Source organism: Fukomys damarensis, unplaced genomic scaffold, assembly GCF_012274545.1.
Source record: "Fukomys damarensis isolate Sample0158 unplaced genomic scaffold, DMR_v1.0_HiC HiC_scaffold_33, whole genome shotgun sequence".
Lineage (NCBI taxonomy): Eukaryota > Metazoa > Chordata > Mammalia > Rodentia > Bathyergidae > Fukomys > Fukomys damarensis.
Genome location: NW_022900945.1, coordinates 30,586,299 through 30,608,394, shown reverse-complemented (window position 1 = coordinate 30,608,394; position 22,096 = coordinate 30,586,299). Strand labels below are relative to the sequence as shown.

Sequence of the window (22,096 nt, the reverse complement as noted above, 5' to 3'; positions counted from 1 at the left end):
AGATTAGATGGATCCTGAATGTAGAAATTATTTTTTATGAAAGTAAAGTATACCCATATTTCATTCATTTCGTATGTTTTTTTATTTAGTACATTGGATTTTTATTTGTTTGTGTGCACTCTCACATGTACAAACAAAGTCATACTAACTAAACACATTGGTAAGATAGAATTTTTGCATATTTTCTACAAAGGATTATGAAAGCTAAGTGAAACACATTCATACTTAACTTTATAGGAATTATTGTATCATGCTTGACTATTTCATTCTCTTCTCCACTCTGTTTTTGAATTTTATTATTTTAGATATTAAATACAAAATAACAGCCATGATTTAGTTTTCATCAGACTTTCTACCTTGTGTAAGAAAGCTTAATATGTCAGCTGGCACTGAACTTATTGATCATTTTATGTTTCTATAGTGAAATGCCTTGTGTATTGGAAAAAATATGGTTTGAAGTGATAATTCCATTCATAATATTTTTCAAAAATCTTCATCCTGTTATCCTCTAAGAAATTGTATGATGCACAAAATTAATGTGTGTGGCAACATTGAGAGAGAGGCTAGAGAGCAATTCCATGAACAGATGTTTAATGGGAATTTGGAAAATCATTGAAATGAATATTATTGTGACATGTGATGATCTAATTTTATATGTGTTATATTGAATCACTCCTTTTTTTCTAAATTCAATCTGAACACTTAGAACTAACCATATTTACAGTAGGGTGTCAGAAGATCAGGAGTTTTATTGAGAAAAGAGCACAATGGGGCATCGTTGATTTCTTCTCTTTCTAATCAATAAATGGATCCTAGAATGATAACCCATATGCACTATTGTCCCTTGAAAGTAAGGTATAAATCCTTTGAGTCATATAAATGATTTTTAAGTGACACATGAAAAACATTCTACTCCTTCATGGAATAGTAGAATATTAAGGCCTTTGGAAGGGTTATTTTACTTGAGTACTGTAATCCTAACAGCTTGGAATTTATACAAAAATAGTTTATTCCTATCCTTGCACTCTTTCTCTACTATTGCCTCTCTTATTTTTCTCTATTATTGGCAGGGTTTTGTTTGCTTTTAGTAGTTGTTTTTCAATTTGCCTCACTTGATGTATTTATTATATCTTGATTCTTTTCTTTATGGGTTTCATTGTTACTTTCTAGGATAGTCTTAATTATTTTCTGGAGTGCTAGTTTAGTATTTGTAAGTCTCTTGAGTTGTCTATTTCATTAAATGTTCTTATTTCACCATATTTTTGGAAGAAAGGGTCTTCTGTTTTTGTTTTGTTGTGAGAGAGGGTCTCGCTATGTGGTTCAGGCTGGCCTTGAATTCACAATCATTCTACTTCCACAGCCTCCCAAGTGCTAGGATTACAGCTTATACCACTATGCCTGGCTTGCAGGAAAGTTTTGATGGATATGTTAAGGTGGATTGGAAGTTGTTTGCTTTTTGGACTTGAAATACTTTTCTCCAAGTTCTTCTGCCATTTAAAATGTGCTTTGAGAAATCTGCTATAATTTTAATGTGTTTGTCTTAGTTACATTCTCATTGTTGAGACAAAATACCAACACAATTTAAAAAAGGAAAAGTTTATTTTAGCTCACAGTTTGTAGAGGTTTCAGCTCATAGTCCACTGGCTCCAAAGCAGAATGCAAGGCAGAGGAGAAACAGTTCAGGGCTTTTATCCCATCTAACCTTCAAGCCTTAAGGGTTATGTTACCCACACTCAGGGTGGGTCTTTCCCTTATCAATACCCAGAACTATAAGGAATCAGTGGACTAATTTAGTACCACACACCCTAAATCCTAGTGTCACACAACCTAGATCCAGCCAGCTCTAAAAACCCCCTTCTATGAGTCCTTGAGGCTTTGGGAGTATATCTAGTTACAAGTCCTAACACTGTTCATTTTTATTTATAGGTTTTTATTTTTCCCTGATAGCTGTTAAAATTCTGTTGGTTTTTTTTTTTTTGCGGGGGGGACAACTTGTATTTCAATTATGATGTATCTTTTTTCTCATTATGATTGATATTCTGGAAGCCTCACGTACTTGTATGTTGAACTCTTCTAGTATTTAGAAGATTCTTTTTTACTATTTTTATAAATAAATTAATTTTTTCCCTGTGTATTATCTTCTAGTTTCTCTGTACCTCCACTCAGTCTGAAGTTGGTCTTAACTTTTTTTTTTTTCCAGTACTGGGGACTGAACTCAGGAACTTGTACTTTCCAGGCAGGTGCAGCACCACAGCGCTATATCCGCAGCCCCCTGAAGTTGGTATTCTTAGAGTTCTCCAGGAGCTCTTGGATGAGGTTGTCTTGTTCTCTTATCTTTTGTGACACTTCTCTGAGGACTTTACCATAATTTACCATTTTATCCTCTGTTTCAGATACTTTGTCTTCACATAGATCATTTCTTGAATTTTTTAATTCTATATAGTTTCTTTTTGTATCTCGTACTTCTGTCTGATACCTTTTTGTGGATTCTATATCTTTAGTGAATTTGTCATTCATACCTTGAACTGTTTTGATGAGTTCATAATCCACACTGGTCATTTTATGTGGTAATTCCATAAACTTTGGGTCATGTCCTCTTTGCACTCAACTAGTTTCTTCATCTCTTCTATAAGCAATTTATAGTTTCACTACCTGATATTTGCTTTCTTCTTGAGACCCCTGGATCTTCCTAGGGAAATTTGAGGGACTATAGGGGTCCTTTGTTGTCTTGTTTTCCCATGATTCTGAATGTGAGTGCATCTGTCATTTGTTGTTTTTTAACATTTTCCCTTTCCCTCTTTCAGTACTGAGGATTCCGTTCTAGTATGACGGAAGCCTGTAATTCATGCAAAGAATGTTTTATTAAAATACTGCTTTCCATGATGTGTTTTCAGCTTTATTTATCCAGAGATGGTATTTACACCTTCAAGTATTTAATTTAAGTGATTTGTACTCTGTCTCTGTGCTTTGAGAATTTCTTCTACTTATAACAGCATCAATCTTTACACACACAGAGATTAATGTATTCTATTTTACACTTATATTCATAAAATGTATACAGCCATCTACATGACTCCTTATGATTAATTATAGTATTTTTGAAAATTTACTGTTATTTTTTATCATGGCTTTAGTTTTCATAATATTTTTATTTTACTCGACAGTAATAATGACTTCCACTTGAAGGTTGTTTTAAATTGACCAGTGTGCTTTACATATACTTTTCTATCTAATTTTTAGAACAATTTTGTATAGTAGACAGAGTTGTCCTAATTTTAAAAGCAAGATATTTGAGAGTCATATTTTTGGGCGGTTTTACCCAAATACATTTAGAAAATGAAAATAATGAGACTTAAACCCAGTTCACCAATCTCCTAGGTCATTGCTCTCTTAGGTACAATGTTATTCTTATTGTTCCAAATTGGGAGACACATTAAACATAACAAGACTTCATCTTGCTTCTCTACTGGTCTTGAAGCATCTGTGGTTTGAATCTTCTGTAGTCTGCAGAATTAATGAGGCCTGAAGAGTAATCTTATCTGGCCACAACCTTTCATTCTAAACAAGGGTGTTCAAGTTTCATGGGTAGTGATATCAATTCATTCAACAAGGACCTAATAAATGTGCAATAATATCACCAGTATATAATACAGATTAGATGAATGTTGAAATCATGTCCACCAGAATGTATCATTTCATTAAATAAAGCAAAGGCTTTCAGGAAGAGAATGCAAAGGAACGGAAACATGTATTTTGCACCAGTGCAAAGAGCTGTACCTATATTTGTTTTTAATTTTATTCTGCCAAGAATCCTTTGATGAGGGTGTTGCTACCAAGAAAGCAAAACTTGCTTGGGAGCAGGTCATAATCGCTAGTGAGAGGAAGAACTAGAATTTTAATTCAGGTAGTGTGACTTGAAAGTTTTACCCTTATTGCATACTCTGTTTACAAATAATTATAAAAGTAAGTCAGTTTTACTTCAAGATATTTTAAAAGATTTAGTAATAAAAATTTTAAAAAATGTTACATGGGCTTTTCTTGTACAAATATGAGTGGAAGTTAGCCTGGTGTCCCATGGAATTTGTTTGGTTAGTGAATTCACAATTGGTTTGTACATTCTAATTCCCATCTTAGTCTAGCACATTTCCAATTTTTTCTTTGAGAAAAAAGGAATATCTTAGTAGAATAAAAGTCACAAAAGAATAGGAGGTGTAATGTGGTAGTATGAAAGTTGTATGAGGATATCAAAATACACTTAGATGGAGGAATTAGTTCTAATCTTTTATAGCACAGTAGGTTACATATAATAAAGTAATTTATTATACATTTCAAAATAACTAGAAAAGAGTTGCAAGATTCCCACTACCTCGAATTTATAATATCTGAGGAAATAGAAATGCTAGTTACCCTGATTTCATTATTCTACCTTTTTTACATGAATTGAATATAATACTATAACTCAATAATAAATACAAATATTAACGCTGGTTAAAAAGAAAAAAGAAAGTAATATTTCAAATAGAAGAATATTTTGAAATGTAAAAAAAAAACTGCATTTGTCATCAGCTACCTTTTGTTATTCTCATCAGGTCAACCTGAGAATGATGATGTAATCAGAGTTGTTTGTCTACTAAAATCTTATTGCAAAAGCACTTGTGTGAGCTGATAAGAACTGATGGACCAGCAGCATCCTAGAGCATTACCATTTCTATAAGCCGCAACCTTTTTGCTAGGAGCCCAAGACAGTTCCTCAGTGGCCTGTGCTGTCTTCTTTTCTGTTGTATTTGTGAGGCAATCTCCAAAGACATGTCTATCTGATGACTGTCTTTCTCAAGAAGGCTTAACTGTCATTCAAGTAGAAACCTTCGAGAACATGAGGCATCACACAAGTACTTGTTCAATTCAAATAACACTGAATAAAGGGGTCAGTGAAGTAACACAGGCCAGCACTATAAAATCTGAGTCATTCTTAAACATGTCCTACCACAGCTATGAAGAGTCAGCCTTTTAAAGCTTATTCTTCCTTCCTTCCTTCATTTATTTGTTTGTTTGTTTGTTTATTTATTTATTGGTACCAGGGATTGAACTCGGGTCCTTGCACTTGCAAGGCAGGGCACCGAACCACTGAGCTAAATCTCCAGCCCATTCCTTTATTTTTTAGTAGATGAAAATGTAACAGAATATTTAATATCTTGCTGATGTCCATTGAAGTTGTGTAAAGCTTGATATGAGCACCAGGAACCAGTTTACTATGTGTATTGCTGTTATTTATTTTGTAGTTGTTCCAGAGGGAGGTGCTTTGGAAAGAAAGCAAGACTACATTTTTCAAAGAATATCTAATATTGAAAAATAACTAGCAGATACCCAAAGGGGAATGCACTTAAGAAGGAAAACATTTGAGAAATGAATTTTTCTAGAAAAAATAATCACAAAACAAAAATGCAACCAAGAGAAGCAATTGGTCTTTTCTCTACTGCTAGATTAGATCCTAGTTGCAAACACATTTAGTAGTGCATACATATTATGTTTATCTGTAGCTTGATAGTGAAACCAAATACATATATGTGAAATGTCTAATTTATATATAATCAGTCAAGTAGCATTACATTAAAACAACTCTTGATTATATCTGATACATGTAAAAGACAGCATTTTGAAATTGAAGCATACACTCAAGAGACATAGTGTACAGGTTAGAAATTAGCAGTTGTTTTTTTTACCTTCAGCGAGGTTAGTTAATTTCTATATGCCTAAATTTCCTCACATCTAAAATGTACATAACAATATTATTAGTTATATTGTATAGCTAGTTTGAGAAATCAAGTAAATTAATATAAACAAATCCCTATACATCAGGCATTTAAAGTAGTGCACATAATTAATAAATGTTAAGTAAGATTTTGTAACACAAGAAGAATTTTCTTTTTCTGGAGCACTCAAAAATTAGCATTTTTCAATAATCATTAAAGGGAGGTATTCATTTTGTATGAATACATGATGAAATACCAAAATTTCGGTTGCTATTCTAGGCAAAGAAACATTCTACCTGGCCACCTAGAAAGATAAGAACACCTTACAGTGTAAAGCTGTTTTGTTTATCAAATATTTCTCAGTTCCTTTTTATTCGTAAGCTCCCTTCTTCCCACTGAAAGATGAATTAAAAAGTCATTTCAGTGTCATTTTGAAATCATCCTGGTATAGACACATACCTTATTTATTAATATGCCACCTACTCTCAGAGAAGTCTTCCTGTGATAAATGCATATTTTCAAGTTTCATTATATTCCATATTTCTCTTAATGTTGCCTCATTTTTCTTTCTTTGTAGAACTTTATTTGTTAAATTTGTTAAGGTTCAGTACTATACCTTTATTTAAGTTTTATTTTTCCCTGCCGCAAAATGGGAAATTTGAAAAAAATTGATGCTGCAGAATAATTACAACCTATCTTAATAGCTAATGTTTACTGGATATTCATTACATGTCCTCTTTCTCCCTCTCTCTCTCTCTCTCTCTCTCTCTGTGTCTCTCTTTCTCTCCTTATATGTGTGTGTGTTTGTGTGTGTGTATCACAATGTATCTATATCTGTGAGAGATAGATCACATACATGTGTATATATCTATATAACATATATATGTATACATCATATACATGTATATAATCTTTTGATTACCTTTAAATCTCACAATGATTGAGAAAGTATTATGTCTTACAAATAAAGTACTAGAAAAGCAGAGACATTAAATACCCTAATTTCAGTGTTCTTTGGAAAAATATGTGAATGATTGGAAAGAAAGGTTGATGATAGATGAATAGATAAGTAGATCAATTTATTTCAAGAAATTAGTTAATGTACTTGTGATGAAAATCGCATAATATCTTGTAAGTCTATAAGCCTTGAAGCTGTCATTAGGAGTTGATGTTATATAGTTTTGTGACAGAAATTCTTCTTTTTCAGAGAAACCTGTTTTGTTCTTAAAGCCCTTTATCGTGCAAGATCTGTTCACATCACTAAGAGAATCTTTATTTAAAATTAACTGATTATTGATTTTAACAGCATATACTTTGGGGGGTGGGGAGATTTTAGTTACACCTAGAGGAAGCCATCACAGCAATATCTACTTCAGTCCTGTATTTGGTTGAATAACTAGGCACTTTAGCTTAGCCAAATTGACATGTAAAACTAACAGAGGAATTGATATAAGATCTTGGAGCTGGAAAATGATAAAGGGTTCACTCTAAAGTCTGTCTGGTGACAAAGATCCTACTCCAGGTCACCCCACATCATCACTTTTAGTTCCGCTGAAAAGTTTGTGATGAGAGCTTCCGTACAGTCCTGGGAGAAGCTGTGTGGGAATCTGGGGTGTGGCCAAGAGGGCTTCAGGGCAGTCTCATCATAATTACCCGGGGCCGGTTCCTGGTTCCTTTATCCTCCTCTTAAATCAAGATGCATAGGGCAGAACTTCTGTCCAATGCCCCTTAAACATTTGAGGGAAAGGCTCTGACCTAGTAAACACAAATCCATTATAGTGACAAGTACAGAATGGAGGAAAAGGATAAGAAACTTAGTGGTCCTGGTCAGTGTTTTAATTCAAGTGGGGAAAAAAATAAAGAAATTTAAATTTTCCCCGTGCATTTTTTCTTGTGAAATAATTATTACAGGAGAAAAAAATCATTTTGTGGGTACAGTGTTTATGTTCAATAAGTGTGTCTTATACGCCTTTAGATAATAGGTATTTTGGGGGAAGGTACAATTAGAAATATGATTAGAGATGTAAGACTCCCTCTCTGCCTTAACCATGACACGTAGTAAAAAGGTTTAGATTAGAAAATTAGCATCATCAAAGGGTTAGTTCTGGAAGCCACAAATGCTAATGTGCTAACCCAGGGCCAGTGTATACAGTAAACAGATTGGGAATTGATCAAGGAATAATTTGTGCTCATGCCTGTGAAACTTCTGTCCAGCACATTTTAGATTTGCTCAAAAGTTTTCGCTTATCACATTACATTGTGATTGTGTGAAGTTTTAGATTGATTTTCTTCTTCTTCAGTGTTTTAACATGAAAATGAAGTGATATGGAAGGTATGCCATCTATAAAGTATAGAACAAAGAGATGGGAAATTTAGATAATTATTTAAATCTTCATATGTCACATATGTACACATTTTTGATTGACTAAGGGTAGTGTAAACTATAATAATATCCTAATAGCTTCAGGAGAAATTTCATTATCATAGAGAATCTTCTGTACATATTCCAAATTTCTATAAACCTCAACGTGTTTTCCAAAAGAACCGTATACACCACTTCAATTATAGGTAATACTGTCTATGTTCCTGATGTTACTAAGAAATGTTCTCTTCCATCGGAAAATACAGTTTTATGCTCAATTTGTGTATAGGAGGAGCCAAGGGAAAGACGAGTTAATTGACTTGCCCCAAATTTCCTAGATAAATAATTTTAAAAGCAAAGGTCTTAAAATCATCCATGAAAAAATCTTTTGATGGGGCCGGGGATTTAGCTCAGCAGTTTGGTGGCCTACCTTGCAAGTGCAAGGACCGGAGTTCAATCCCCAGTACCACAAAAAAAAAAAAAAAAAAAAAAAAAAAATCTTTTGGCAAGGAGAATCTTTTGACAAGGAGATATGGAAGATGCTGAACAACAAAGCAAAAGGTTCGGTTTAATTTGAAGGGGGAAGAGTGTTTTTGTTTTGTTTTGTTTTGTTTGTTGGTTACAGACATTTGCAAGAAACTTCAACTTTCCAATCAAATATGAGTCCTAGTTTATTTTGTGGCAAAAGTCACCCTTGAGGCATAATTAATACTTACATGGCTACCAGAAACTACATTTAATTATAAAATAAACTCTACTTTTCTAGAATGAGCCATTGGTGATTTGAGTTTTGGAAAGTAAACAAAATTAAATGTTTTTTCCTTGTATGTATAGAACTGAGATGAAGTATTTCTCCATTTTCCTAGGATGGGGTGATGACTACAGTATTTGTGTCATTTATTGTTTGAAAATACTTTGAATCTGCTATTCAGTTTTTCTTTAAAATTTGATAATGGGGTGGGGATATAGCTCAGTGGTACTGCATCTGCCTGGCAAGCACGAAGTCCTGAGTTTGATCCCCAGTAACAACAAAAATTGATGATGAGTATTTCCTAAATATATTACTGATAAATTCAAGTTATAGAATGTTTGGAAAATGAGGAAAACATCCATAATTCCTCCCCCCAAAATAGTTACTATTCAGCTTATGAATCGTGTTCAGTTTTTTACAAAAATATCTAAATAATAATAATAATAATATATGTACAGTTTTATCTATTTAAAATTGAGTTTATAGGTACTTTTTAGGTATACAGTACAGTTACATTCATCATTGAGATCTTGTACCTTTACATGATGTATCTTATTCTCATTTATTCCCCATACCCCTGCCCTCACTTCACCCCCTCCACCCTTCCCTATTTACAAAGGCTGCTTCTATTTTTTCCTTTTCTCATATTTTTTTCTTTTCCCACATTTCTTTTCCCTTACCCTTCCCATTTTCCCTATACCATTAGCCCCTTTCTTCCTATTTCACAGTATCAGTTATACAGTTTGGATCTTTTTACACTTTTGGATTTTCACACCAGAAATTATTCAGTATATACATATGTGGGTCCTATTTATTTCACTTAAGAGTGTGGCCTCAATATGCATCCATTTTTCCATGAATGACTCTAGGTTCTCATTATTTATGGCTGAGTAGTACTCCATTTTATAGAAAAAACACATCTTCTTTATCCAGTCTCCAGTTGATGGGCAAATGGGCTGTTTCCAAGTTCTAGCTATTACAAACTGTGCTGTTATAAATGTGGGTGCACATATATCACTGTGGCATGATGGCTTTAATTCTTTGGAAAGATACCCAGCAGAGGGACAGCTAGGACAAATGGGACCTATAATCCTAGCTCTTTGAGGTATCTCCATATTGATTTCCACAGTGGTTGTACCAGTCCCACCAACAATGGAGAATGGTTCCTTTCTCCCCACAACACCACCAACATTTGTTATTGGTTGAGTGCTTTATATCAGCCATTCTTTCTGGGGTGAGGTGGAATCTCAGTGTTGTTTTCATCTGCATCTCTTGAATGACCAGTGATGTTGAACATTTTTTCATATATTTACTTGCTGCTTTTACTTCTTTGTCTGAGAAATGTCTGTTCATTTCAGATGCCCATTTTTGAATCGGGTCTTTATATTGTGGGGGGCTGATTGTTTTGAGTTCTTTATATATTCTAGATAATAGTCCTTTATCTGAGGAACAGCTGGTAAAATTTTTTCCACATTGTAGGTTGTCTTTAGCTCTGTTGGTGTTTTCTTTTGCCATGCAGAAGCTTCTTAGTAAGATGAGATCCCAGTTGTTGATTCTTTGTGGCAGTTCCTGTGCTACTGAGGAGCTGTTCATAAAGTGTTTTCCTTTGCCAATGTCGACAGTTCTGCCTAACTTATCTTCCAGCAAGTTTAGTGTTTCTGTTTTTATATTTAGATCTTTAATCCACTTGGATTTTAGTTTAGTGCATGGTGAAAGAAAAGGGTCTAGTTTCCATCTTTGGCAAGTTGAGATCCAGTTTTTCCAACATCATTTATTAAAGAGGCTATCTTTCCTCTACTGAGCATGGTTGGCTCCTTTGTCAAAAATGAGGTAGCTGAGAACATCTTGAGTTGGTTTTGTATCTTGCAATCTATTCCACTGATCTTCAGGTCTTTTTCTTTGCCAATACCATGCTATTTTTACCCAGTGGCTTTGTAGTACGGTTCAAGTTGGGGATTATGATATCCCCCGCCATGTCACTATTGCCTAGAATGGCTTTTGTTATTCTAGTTCTCTTCTAGTTCCAAATGAATTTTTGGATTGTTTTCTCAAGATCTGTGAAATACACTTTTGGAATTTCAATTGGGATTGCTTTGAATCTGTGTAGCAGTTTGGTAGTATGGTCACTTTCACTGTGTTGATTCTTCCTACTCAGGAGTGAAGGATATCTTTCCATATTCTTACATCCTCTTTGATCTTTTTTTTTTTTCAGAGTGCTGTAGTTTTCAGTATAGAGCTCTCTTGCTTCCTTCATTAGATCAAGTCTTAAAAACTCCTTTTTTTTTTTTTTTTTGGTTACTATTGTGAAAGGAATTGTTTCCCTAATTTCTCTCAGTGAGTCTGTTATTTGTGTACCAGAAGGCTATTGATTTTTGAGTGTTGACCTTGTATCCCGCTACTCTGCTGGAAGTGTTTTGGCACAGTTTTTGGGGTCTTCTATGTAAAGTATCATGTCATTAGCAAATAATGACATTTTAACTTCTTCCTTTCTTATCTTTATTGCTTTAACTTCTTTCTCTTATCTAATTGCTGTGATTAATGTTTCCAGAACTATATTCAAGAGGAGTGGTAATAGTGGGCATCCTTGTTTTGTTCCTGATTTTAACATGAAGGTTTTCAGTTTTTGGCCATTTAATATGATGTTGGCTGTTGTTTTTTCATAGCCTTTATCAAGTTGAGATAAAGATCATCTATTCCAATTTTCTGCAGGGTTTTTATCATGAATGGGTGTTGAATTTTGTCAACTGCCTTTTCTACATCTATAGAGATGATCATATAGTTTTTGTTCTTGACTCTGTTAATATAATGTATTACATTTATTGATTTACGTATGTTCAACCATCCTTGCATCCCTGGAATAAATCTGATTTGGTCAGTGTATATGATCTTCTTGATGACCCTGTGTATTCTTTTTGCCAGTATCTTACTGAGGATTTTTGCATCTATGTTTATTAGAGAGATTGGCATGTAGTTCTCTTTTTTGGTTGGGTCTTTCCCTCATTTTGGAATTAAAGTAACCCCTGCTTCCAGAAATGAATTTAGAAGTATTGCTTCCCTTTCAATTTCATTGACAAGTTTAGAGAGTAGTGGTGGTAATTCTTCTCTAAAGGTCTTGCAGAATTCAGTAGCGAAGCCATCAGGACTGGGCTTTTCTTTATTGGCAAATTTTTAATTATATTTTCAATTTCACTGATTGTAATTGGGGTGTTTAGAATATATATTTATCTTCTTTGTTCAACTTTGGTAATTCTTAAGTATATAGAAATCTGTCCAATTCTGTGTTTTCTATTTTATTTGAGTACAGGTTCTCAAAGTAGGTATTGATGATTCTCTGGAATTCTGCTGGATATGTTGTGACTTCACCTTTTTCATTCCTAGTTGCATGGATTTGAGCCTCTTCTTTTCTTTTTTTGACAAGGTTCGCTAAGGGTTTGTCGATTTGCTTTATTCTTTCGAAAAACTAACTCTTTGATTTATTGATTTTTTGGTGTCCTTCTCTTAGTCTCCATTGCACTGATTTTTGCTCTGATCTTTATAATTTCCTCCAATGTACAAGCTTTGGGATTTTCTTGCTCTTCTTTTTCTAGGAGCCTAAGATTCATTATTAGGTTGTTTAGTTGAGCTTGCTCTGTTTTCCTAATGTGGGCATTCACTGCTGTGAATTTTCCACGTACAACTGCTTTCATTGTTTCCCATAGATTCCTGTATGGTTTATTGGCAATATCATTTATTTGTTAAAAACTGACTAATTTCTTCAATTTTCCCTGTGACCGATTGATTGTTCAGGAAAGTATTGTTCAATTTCCATGTACTTGTGAAGTTCTTGCAGTTTCTTATGCTATTGATCTGCAGTTTAATTGCACTATGGTCTGATAATATACATGGGATAACTTCAGTTCCTTTGCATTTATTTAAACATGTTCTATGAGGTAGTATGTGATCTATTTTGGAGAATGAGCCACGTGCAGTCAAAAAGAATGTAGATTCTGATTTTGTTTACTGGAACACTCTGCAGACATCTTTTAAGTCCACTTGTTCAAAATATTAGTTTAGTTCTAGTATTTTGTTGTTGATTTTTTTCTCACAATTATCTATTTGTGACAGTGGCGTTTTGAGGTCCCACACTACAACTATATTAGTGTTTATTTGGTTTTTCATGTCCCTTAATATTTGTTGTTTGTAGTTGAGGGCATTAATATTTGGTGCATATATATTTATGATTGTCATCTCTTCCTCTTGGATTCTTCCCTTTACAAGGAGTAGTGACCTTCTTTTTCCCTCTTAATTAGTTTTGGTTTGAAATTTACTTTGTCAATAAGATAGCTACCCCTGCTTTTTTCCAGGCTCCTGACTCGTGGAGAACTGTTTTCCATTGTTTTACTTTCAGTCTATGAGTTTCTTTTTGAACTAGGTGTGTTTCTTATATACAACATATTGCTCTGTTTGGCAAGTTTTCTGTCATTAATTCTGTGAACAGTTTTTTTTTTTTTATGTCTTTTGCACTTTTTCCTGCTACTTCATGGATTCCTATCAGTATTACATTATTCTTTGCATCATCTAGGAGTTGTTGGATCGATTTCTCATGATCCCTTTCTGTTTTTATGAGCACTCTCTTTTCATGGTCACTGACCATAATCCTGTCTCTTACAGTGAAATTCTGTCTTCATATTTGTTCAATCTGCTGCAAATGCTTTTTATAAAGTTTTTAATCTCTGGATATCTGTTTGAATCTGTTTCATGGATTCCTTTTCTTTCCTATGTTGGGTATTGATGCTTCTGTCATGGTTCTGAACTCATCTATTTTTTTTCCTGTTTCTGATCTAGAGTTTCTAATCATATCATTCATTGTGTGCACCACCTCTCTAGTTATCTTGGAAATTATTTCTGTTTTGAATTTTTCTAGCCCTGACTGATCTGTTTTGTTACTTTTTGTGCTATTAGTTCAGAGTGACCTGGTAGTTCACTGTCAGGCTTTTCCACATTATTTTCCCTAGAATTTGCCATTGGGGAACTGGAAACCTGTATTTTTGCCTTGCTTATGTTTTTTCTCATTTTTAATTTTATTTTTGATACTATCCTTGGTTTAATTCCTGGGTTAGTACTTTGATCTTCCTGGTACAGATGCTCTTTTGGTTTGAGTCGCTAATGACTCAGGTACACTCTCATTTTCATAATATTGGAAAGAACAATTTGTCAACTCAGTGATCACCCTTTAGCCCAACAGATACAATCAGCAACACAAGAGTATCAAGCACAGCTTAGAAATTGACAATTTCTGGTAGTTTCTAATCTATCACCTTCAACCATGTGAATTAAATCAAAATTAAAGATCAGCCCAGAATATATAGTGAATAAACTCTTCAGTATTGCAACTGTACTCTTCAGGATGGGGACGTAGAAGGAGTTGGGAGGAGAGGAATAAATAGGTAGAAGGATTGAAGGTTTCAAGTGAAGCCTGAGGACACAGGATGATCTCACAAACTCTAGGAAACTGTTGAAGACAAGAGGGAAAGAATGAGTGCAAGAACAAAGACAAGAATAGAACAACTTAACAGTAATAGGGAAGCTATAAATTGCACTCATTTTCCTTTAAAACTAATGATAATCAAGAGAGGGAAAAAGAGAGAAGAAAAGAAAAAGAAAGAAGAAATCTGAATTAGAGCAAGAGCAGGAACAAAAAGGAAGATGAACAATGTGGGGAAGCAAGAGATTGGGGGAAAAAGAAGAAAAAAAGAAGTATAATGGGAAAAAATAAAATTTAAAAAATAAAAATTATAAATTAAAAATAAGAGGAAAAGAAATAAAAAAGTTTGAAGGGCCTGCTTCAGGGTATATCTCTGCTGTCACAATAGAAAATGTGGGCAGCAATGAGCAAAACTAAGTCAATTAGTCTCAGCAGCCAATGGCAGACCCCTAAGATTCAGAGTGAATTCTGGTTGCAAGGCCCAAGCTGAGCTTCCTGACCTCCTGTTTAGTTAAATTCTGTAAGGTTCTGTGGCACGTTCCAGCTGCCCTTCCCCTGAAAATAGTCCATTTGTAGTGGAAGGTGGTGATCCCCTCAACTTATCAACTACAGGGGTCTGACGTGCCTTTATTGCAGTTGTTTGCTTCCATTCTATCTCCTGGAGCTCAGTGCAATGGCCTTTATGATCATCTGTGCCTCTGCAATGTGGATCCAGGTACTGGCACAACCAGGAGGCCTGAGAGTGGGGTGGTGGTGCTGCAGGGACACCCGTGTGGCTGGGCAGTCCTCACTGGCCCACTCTGATGAAGGCTCAGGGTTCTGGAGGGTTGGGGATCAGCCTAGTTTCTCACATTGGCTGGGCAGTCCTCACAGATCTGTTCTGTTAAAGGCCTGGGGTGCTGGAGGGTAGGGGAGCAGCCTGTCTCCATGCATTGGGTGGGCAGGTCCTCACTGGTCTCCAGTTTTGTTGTCTTGCTCATTCACTTAACACATTTTGACTATAATCTGCCATCATATTTTTCAAATATTTGTTTTAATGGTTGTGTTTTGCTTTGTTGCATTTTTTTTGTATGTGAAAATAAAATTCACTTATGTACTCAGTTAAAATTCTGGTATTTACTCATTCTTCCTTCTTTTTTTTTGCATCAATAACTGAGCTGTTCAAAGATCTATCCAAGTGATCTATGCAAAACTATGTACATGAAACCTGTATTTAAATGTCTTTGTGTTTCCTTACAATAGATTAAAAACTTTTTGGATATTTAGCATGAGTGGGTACTTCTACCAAAAAAGTGTGAAAAATTCTATTTTTACCCTTGCTGCAGAGATTAGTTTTCTTAAATTCCATATTTTTAACAGGAAAATTGTATTTGTTTTATGAAATTTATATTTCTTTATTCACTAATTGGGGTTAAATTTTTATTGCTTATAAACTGTATTTTCCTTCTCCTGATTTCATTATCACTTATGTATTAATTCAAAAGTCAATAGGTTTATTATTCATATTGAGGAACTTCTTTGTATAGTAAAGGCAATTTTATTAAGATATCTTTCTGTGTAATTAATTGCCCTTTAATTAATTTATAATATTTTGAAATATAGGAGTAGCAGAAGTTTTTAGTAAATCTTATTTTTTTCTTTTAGATATTTTTATTTGAGAGTTTTTCTTCCATATTTTGGAGTGATCTTTCTTATTGAAGTAGATGAATCTATCCTTTTTTTAGTATTTGTGTTAGTTTAAAAACAGTTCAGTTCTTTAGTACACCTCAAACTTATTTTAATTGATGATATGAAGAAATAATATAACCTGAACTTTCCTTTAACAGTGTATACTAAGTATATACACAATTTGTATATACACAGTCAGTATATGTATGTGTATTTAGTAATGTGAGTACAATGTACATTTAGCTATAAAGCATGTACTGTTAGGTCTGTTAGATTGTGTTATGTACATTTTTATGTGAATTGATCATAGATAATTATCTATTAATATCATATCATTTCAAAATTTATAGTTGTTCTATTCAACATTTTTCTAATTTCTAGTTGGAAAAGCCATTGCTAATACTATTTTGTGAACTTCATCAAATAGGTTTACCAGAACCCAAAAGAGACCTTATCTTCCAAGACCTGACACAAGACCAGGGGTTTTACACATCTAAAGACTTTTTGCCACTTGTAGCAAAAAGCAGCAAAGCAGGTAAAATGCATTGCCTTATTTTCTTAACATTGTCTATTTTGTTTCTTATATTGTAAGTTTGCATTACATTCAAGCTCGGTAGGACATTGATCATATCTCAGATGGATAATTGAGTAGATGGGACCAATAATTTATAAAAAAGACTGGCATTACAGAATTATGTGTTTGTTCAGTCTCACAAGAAAGCATCACAATAAGGAATTTTTATTAATATATATATATGTATATATATTTCATCATTTAAAAATTCAAATAAAAATACTTTAATGAGCACTGGAAGTTTTTCTTGAATAAAATTGTTGGAGCTTCATTTTGGGAACTATGAATGTTCACATATATAATTTTTTGCAATGCAGTCAGAAAGATCAAGAACTCTATTGGAACATTAATTTTATGAAGATAAACGATAACATATGCATATAATATATAACAATTCATATGCTGAGATAAAATAATCTAAAGCTGAGACTGTCAGGTTTTGTTTTGCCTAAAGTCATTGTCTTAGTGATAAAGAGGCTGGAGTATTGTTTTTAGTTGAATAGTCTCGATCCTCTAAATGTATTTTTTAAAAACTCTGATATACAGCCATTCCTACATCCAGTTACATGTGGAAATTATTAAAACTTAAATTTTCTCTCAAACATTAAAAAGGCAAGAAGTTCACAGCTGAAGATGCTTGCCTTCTCCACTTTCCTCCCCAGAGCAGTAGACCCTTATGTATCTGCCAGCATTTCATAGGAGAGTCGAGTATATATTCGAGCATGGAGTTTATATTTGAGAATCACAGAGTGCCAATTGTCTTATTCCAAATACAAACTCTTCCAAGCAAAATGATTACACTTATTGAGATTATAGGCCCATCTATGGAGTCATTTTTAAAATTATAGTAATTTATTTTAGCAACATCTTTATTTAATATGATAGTCTATTACATAGAGAATACCTCTGTGGTTCTTCGTGTGGATATCAAAATTTCATATAGGTGTTTAAGAAATGGACTCTTAGAAAGTCATATTTCCTTATTGCTCAATTTCATCAACAAAGCCAAAGGAAAACAGTATAAATGAGAAAGCTTTATTTTAGCTATTTCAAGAAAATAATGCTTTCTCAAAATGTTAATGTTAAATTTGTTGCATATAATATGTAGTAAAAGTATAGCTTAGAAATTGTGTAACAAATCAATTAAATATTTTAATGAAATGTTGAAATTATTAACCCAGATCACAAGAATCACTTTTCTTCTAAAAAAACAGCAATGAGTGATGCATAGGTAAAACATTTATCACAACTTTGACAAAGATAATTTTAATAGTTTCACTGCAGTTTATTATGACCTAAAAAAATCTTCAAAATATATTGTAGCAATCCTTCCAGAGGAAGAAAAGAAGCTAAAGGTAGTGACTATGAAATTACATATATGAGCATATTTTTAAAATGGGAATAAAACTGTCTTTCAATGAAGCAGAATAATTTGATAGTGACACTCCATCCTGGAAAACTGCAAGATGCAATTTTACACTGCTTTGAGTACAAGTATCTTTTGAGCTGTCATGCAGAAATGGTTTCTCTACTTGAAAATGGGGTTTTCCTTTCATCATTCAGGAATGTGCGCCTGTCACTCTCCATTGCCGTCGATACGGGGAGCCGTGATTGTACTCGGAGCTGGAGACACTGCCTTTGACTGTGCCACGTCTGCTCTACGTTGTGGAGCCCGCCGCGTGTCCATCGTCTTCAGGAAAGGCTTTGTTAATATAAGAGCTGTCCCCGAAGAGGTAAAATGGAGCTTTCAAGAAACATGGATTTGTAATCCAGCAGATTTTCGTAGATGAAGCCATTAGTAATCAGTCCTCACTTTTAAATAATTAGACTGTTTGTGAAATTGTCAAATGCAAAGTTTTGAAATCTCAGGACTACAAGAAGTCCATTTTTTTTTTTAATTCAGACATTCTGTACAAAATAAAATGTATAATACAGTTTTGGACAAAATGGGATGTCAATGCATTTGGTCAAAATAGTGCATTTTTGTTCAGAATTAATATTTTTGAAATTTATCCTATTTAACTAGCAATAGTTGAATATGCTGTTTTTTACATCCTGAACAATAGGTGTTTTTCACAAAACATACAGAAATTAAAAGAATATCAAAAACACATTTGAGGTTTTCCATGAGTGGAATTGATAAGCATCATTGAAATTTATGTAGATAATATAACACTATTCATAGTACAATCATGTATGTATAAGAATGTGTATGTATAATGTATCTATTTTTGTATGCACTTTGGTCATATAGTAAATTTATTCTATTGTGCAACAAATATAACATTATTACTGTATATTTTAAAAGCATTCTAATATGAGCATTATTCAGATTCAATAATTAGTTAAATTAGTAAAAATGATTTAAATCATTTCATTCTGACAAATGACTGGTGACTAGTGTTAGGTGAGGCATCACCCAAGCTGGTTACATGTTCTATAGACCTCTCAAATTTTAATGCTGTTAGAGAAGGATAATGCCTAATAAAGGATATTAGTTCTGAGAATAAGAACAAAATGTATTTACAGAAAGATAAATTACTCATTTCATTCAAATTGGTAATATGATTTGATTTAGTTTAGAATGCCTGAACTTGTTTGGAGTCTCTATACCAGGCAAGAGTCACAACTATAGTCAATAGATAATTTGTCACATGTAGATTAATCACATTACAGATTAATCTCACTATATTATCAGCGCTGTCACTGGTTCACGCCTGAGTTTCAAATATCATTTTTATACCCTGAGTTTTTTTTTTTTTAATGCAATCTGCCCTTTTAGGCTTTCCAAAAAACTCAGATAGGGCCAGAGATTTAGCTCAATGTTGTCACCGCTTGCTTCACAAGCCCAAGAATCTGAATTCAATCCCTGGTACCAAAAAAAAAAAAAAAAAAAAAAAAAAAACACTCAAAGGTGATCTGATAATCATAGGATTTTTTTTTCTGGCATGCACTTTTAGGCTTTAATTGGCACAGGTATGTCATTTAAAAGAAAAAGAAAACAGCCATATTTGAATTTGAATTAGGAGACATGATGAAATTAAAAGAAAAGAGGGGTAGATTTTTACCCAACTTTATATCTGTACAAAGCTCTAGACGTAGAAAAGAAAAAGTAGTTGTAAACTGTTTTCACTTAAATATTTTAAGTCTTGTTCATCTGATTTCTAATTCTGAAAAGTTTTCATTCCAAAAGACTGATCCTTGAGGTTTGGAAGTGGAAGATAACTTTAAATAATAATATCAATTTATTTTACACTTTATACCACAGTTATCTTCCACTAGCACCGGGGACTAGAAATGAATGATAGCTGTTTCTTCTGACTTACAATGAAAATACAAAAACTGCAACTGGATAATTACTTAAGAAAAGAGAAGCAATCACATATATTTATTCACCCTACACTGATCGGCTACCTGTTATATATAGGCATTATTCTAGGTTCTCTTCTACTTTATAGAATTTCATGACCTCGTGGACTTTCTGCTGCGGGAAGACTCCCAAATGAATTGTCACATTAACAGTGTATTGAAAGTTAATTAGTTATTTGGTTATCTGTATTAGTGTGGAAGCATAATGTGTGTGTGTGTGTGTGTGTGTGTGTGTGCGCACGCGTGCGCATTGGGGTGAAAAAACATTGCAAAAGAAAGTAGGCATCCAAGAAAAAAAAAAACCACATTATAGGCCAAAGTGCATTCACCCTTGATTGAGAAATTTGAGAACAAGGGAAAAAGTCAGTATGGTACCACTTTGAAAGAGAGGAGTATGTTACAGTTTGTGATAGTTTTGGAGCTGTTTATTATGCCTTTAGTTCCCTTTTATTCTCAATAAAAGAGAACACCATGATACTGTTTTGAGCCAGGAATCACTAAGATCTGAATTTTGAGATCGTTACTCCCGAGTGTTTTGACTATGGAAGGTGTAGTAGTGCCAGAAGCAAGTGGGCTAGTCAGTAGCTGATTAAAAATCTGGTCAGTGCGACTAGAGTGCAGGAAGGAAAGAGTCAGAGTCTTGGCATAGCATTGTAAAACTGGAGAGTTCAGTGGGCTGAATAGTGGCTAACGAAGTGCTGGGAAGACAGCATGAGTCATGGATATAACAGACTGCCTCTATAAAGCAGAATTTCTGTAGAACTCAAGTTAAGTTAAGGCCAAAGGAACAAATGCTTGAATGGTTCTGTATTATTAGTTTATAAGAAAGTGAACTTTTTGTGTTTTAAAAACTACTTGACCTTGATATCCATGACATTGATGGCTAAGGCCATCTGTCTTCATCACTTTTATCTTCTCTTTTGCTTATTAGAGTGATTGTCATATATAAAGTTCCACAAATAATTGTAGAATTAAAGTTTTCTGTAAAAAATAAGCATCCAGGTCTTTTAGTATTCACTTTATAGTTTAGACAAATGGTACATATGTAGACCCTTGATGATTCACTTGCTAATTTCATATAAAAGAGAAGGAATTTTAGGCAATGTATTATCAGAGTGTGCAAAGATTTCCAGGCTGTATTAGCGGATATTTATGTTTATTTAGGAGTACAGATTTCCAGTGCTTATAGAGCTTGCTCTATTTATCTATTATAAACATTACATAAATTTGTAATCCTCCAAATAGGGGGCAGTATATTTGTGCTTAACACTTATGAATCTGATAAGTCAAAAGTGTGGAAATCAAAAATCATGTATCTCTTCAATACTAGTTTTGAGATGTTATGTTCTGAGACACTTTCTTGGGGAGTACTAGAGATCAGACCCATGGCCTCATGCATATTAGGCAAGAACTCTTCCTCTGAGCCATATTCCCTGTCCTTTTTAATTTTCATTTCGAGGCAGTGTCTTTCTATGTTTCCCAACCTGACCTTGAATTTGTGATCCTTCCAAGTAACTGGTATTATAGACATGTGCTAGCATGCCGAGCTAATGTAAGGCATAGTTTAATCAATATGAGAAATTTAATAGTGTACCAAAATCCTTCATATTTCTCTAGTTTCCCCTATGCTTTGCTCTCCAAACACATAATTCTTCACCCACACTTGGTTTTTCTAAAGTCAGTGAAGAATGAGGAACAGGGACATTTAGAGTTTTTTTTTCCTCAAACATGTATACTGTTTAACTCTCTTGGAATCTTAGGTAGAATTTGAAAATAACATGACTTGTCCATTAGTAAATTACCTCACCATTTGGCAAGTCACTATGTATATATCTAAAATTGTGATATTCCTGTTTTTAGACAGAAAGAAATGCAGAACAGTAAGATATTTCTTAAGCTTTAGTAGCAAATAAGACTTATTACAGAGGCCAGGTATATTGAGCCTGGATCATAGTTAGGAACCAAGAACAATGTGACTGGTTCTACAAAAAGAGGCACAGCTCAACAGACCCTGAAGTAATCAAACATCACATTTCTCTAATTCAGGTTTTCAAATTTCATTGTGCGTTGCTGGTAAGCACAAGTTGCTGGCCCTATTGTCACAGTTTCTGGTTCAGCAGGTCTGGGTCGGCCAGAGAATTTGCATTTTTTCTTTTTT

The 22,096-nt window shown here is 33.8% G+C and overlaps 1 protein-coding gene across 1 annotated transcript in view; it reads left to right on the top strand.

The window, feature by feature from the left end:
- Dpyd (dihydropyrimidine dehydrogenase) overlaps nucleotides 1-22,096 on the top strand; it is an 826,486-nt gene that overhangs the window by 309,618 nt on the left and 494,772 nt on the right. The window contains exons 10-11 of the mRNA XM_010639922.3: nucleotides 16,423-16,530; nucleotides 18,133-18,302. Coding sequence (XP_010638224.1) covers nucleotides 16,423-16,530; nucleotides 18,133-18,302 — 278 coding nt within the window. The remainder of the gene's footprint in view (nucleotides 1-16,422; nucleotides 16,531-18,132; nucleotides 18,303-22,096) is intronic.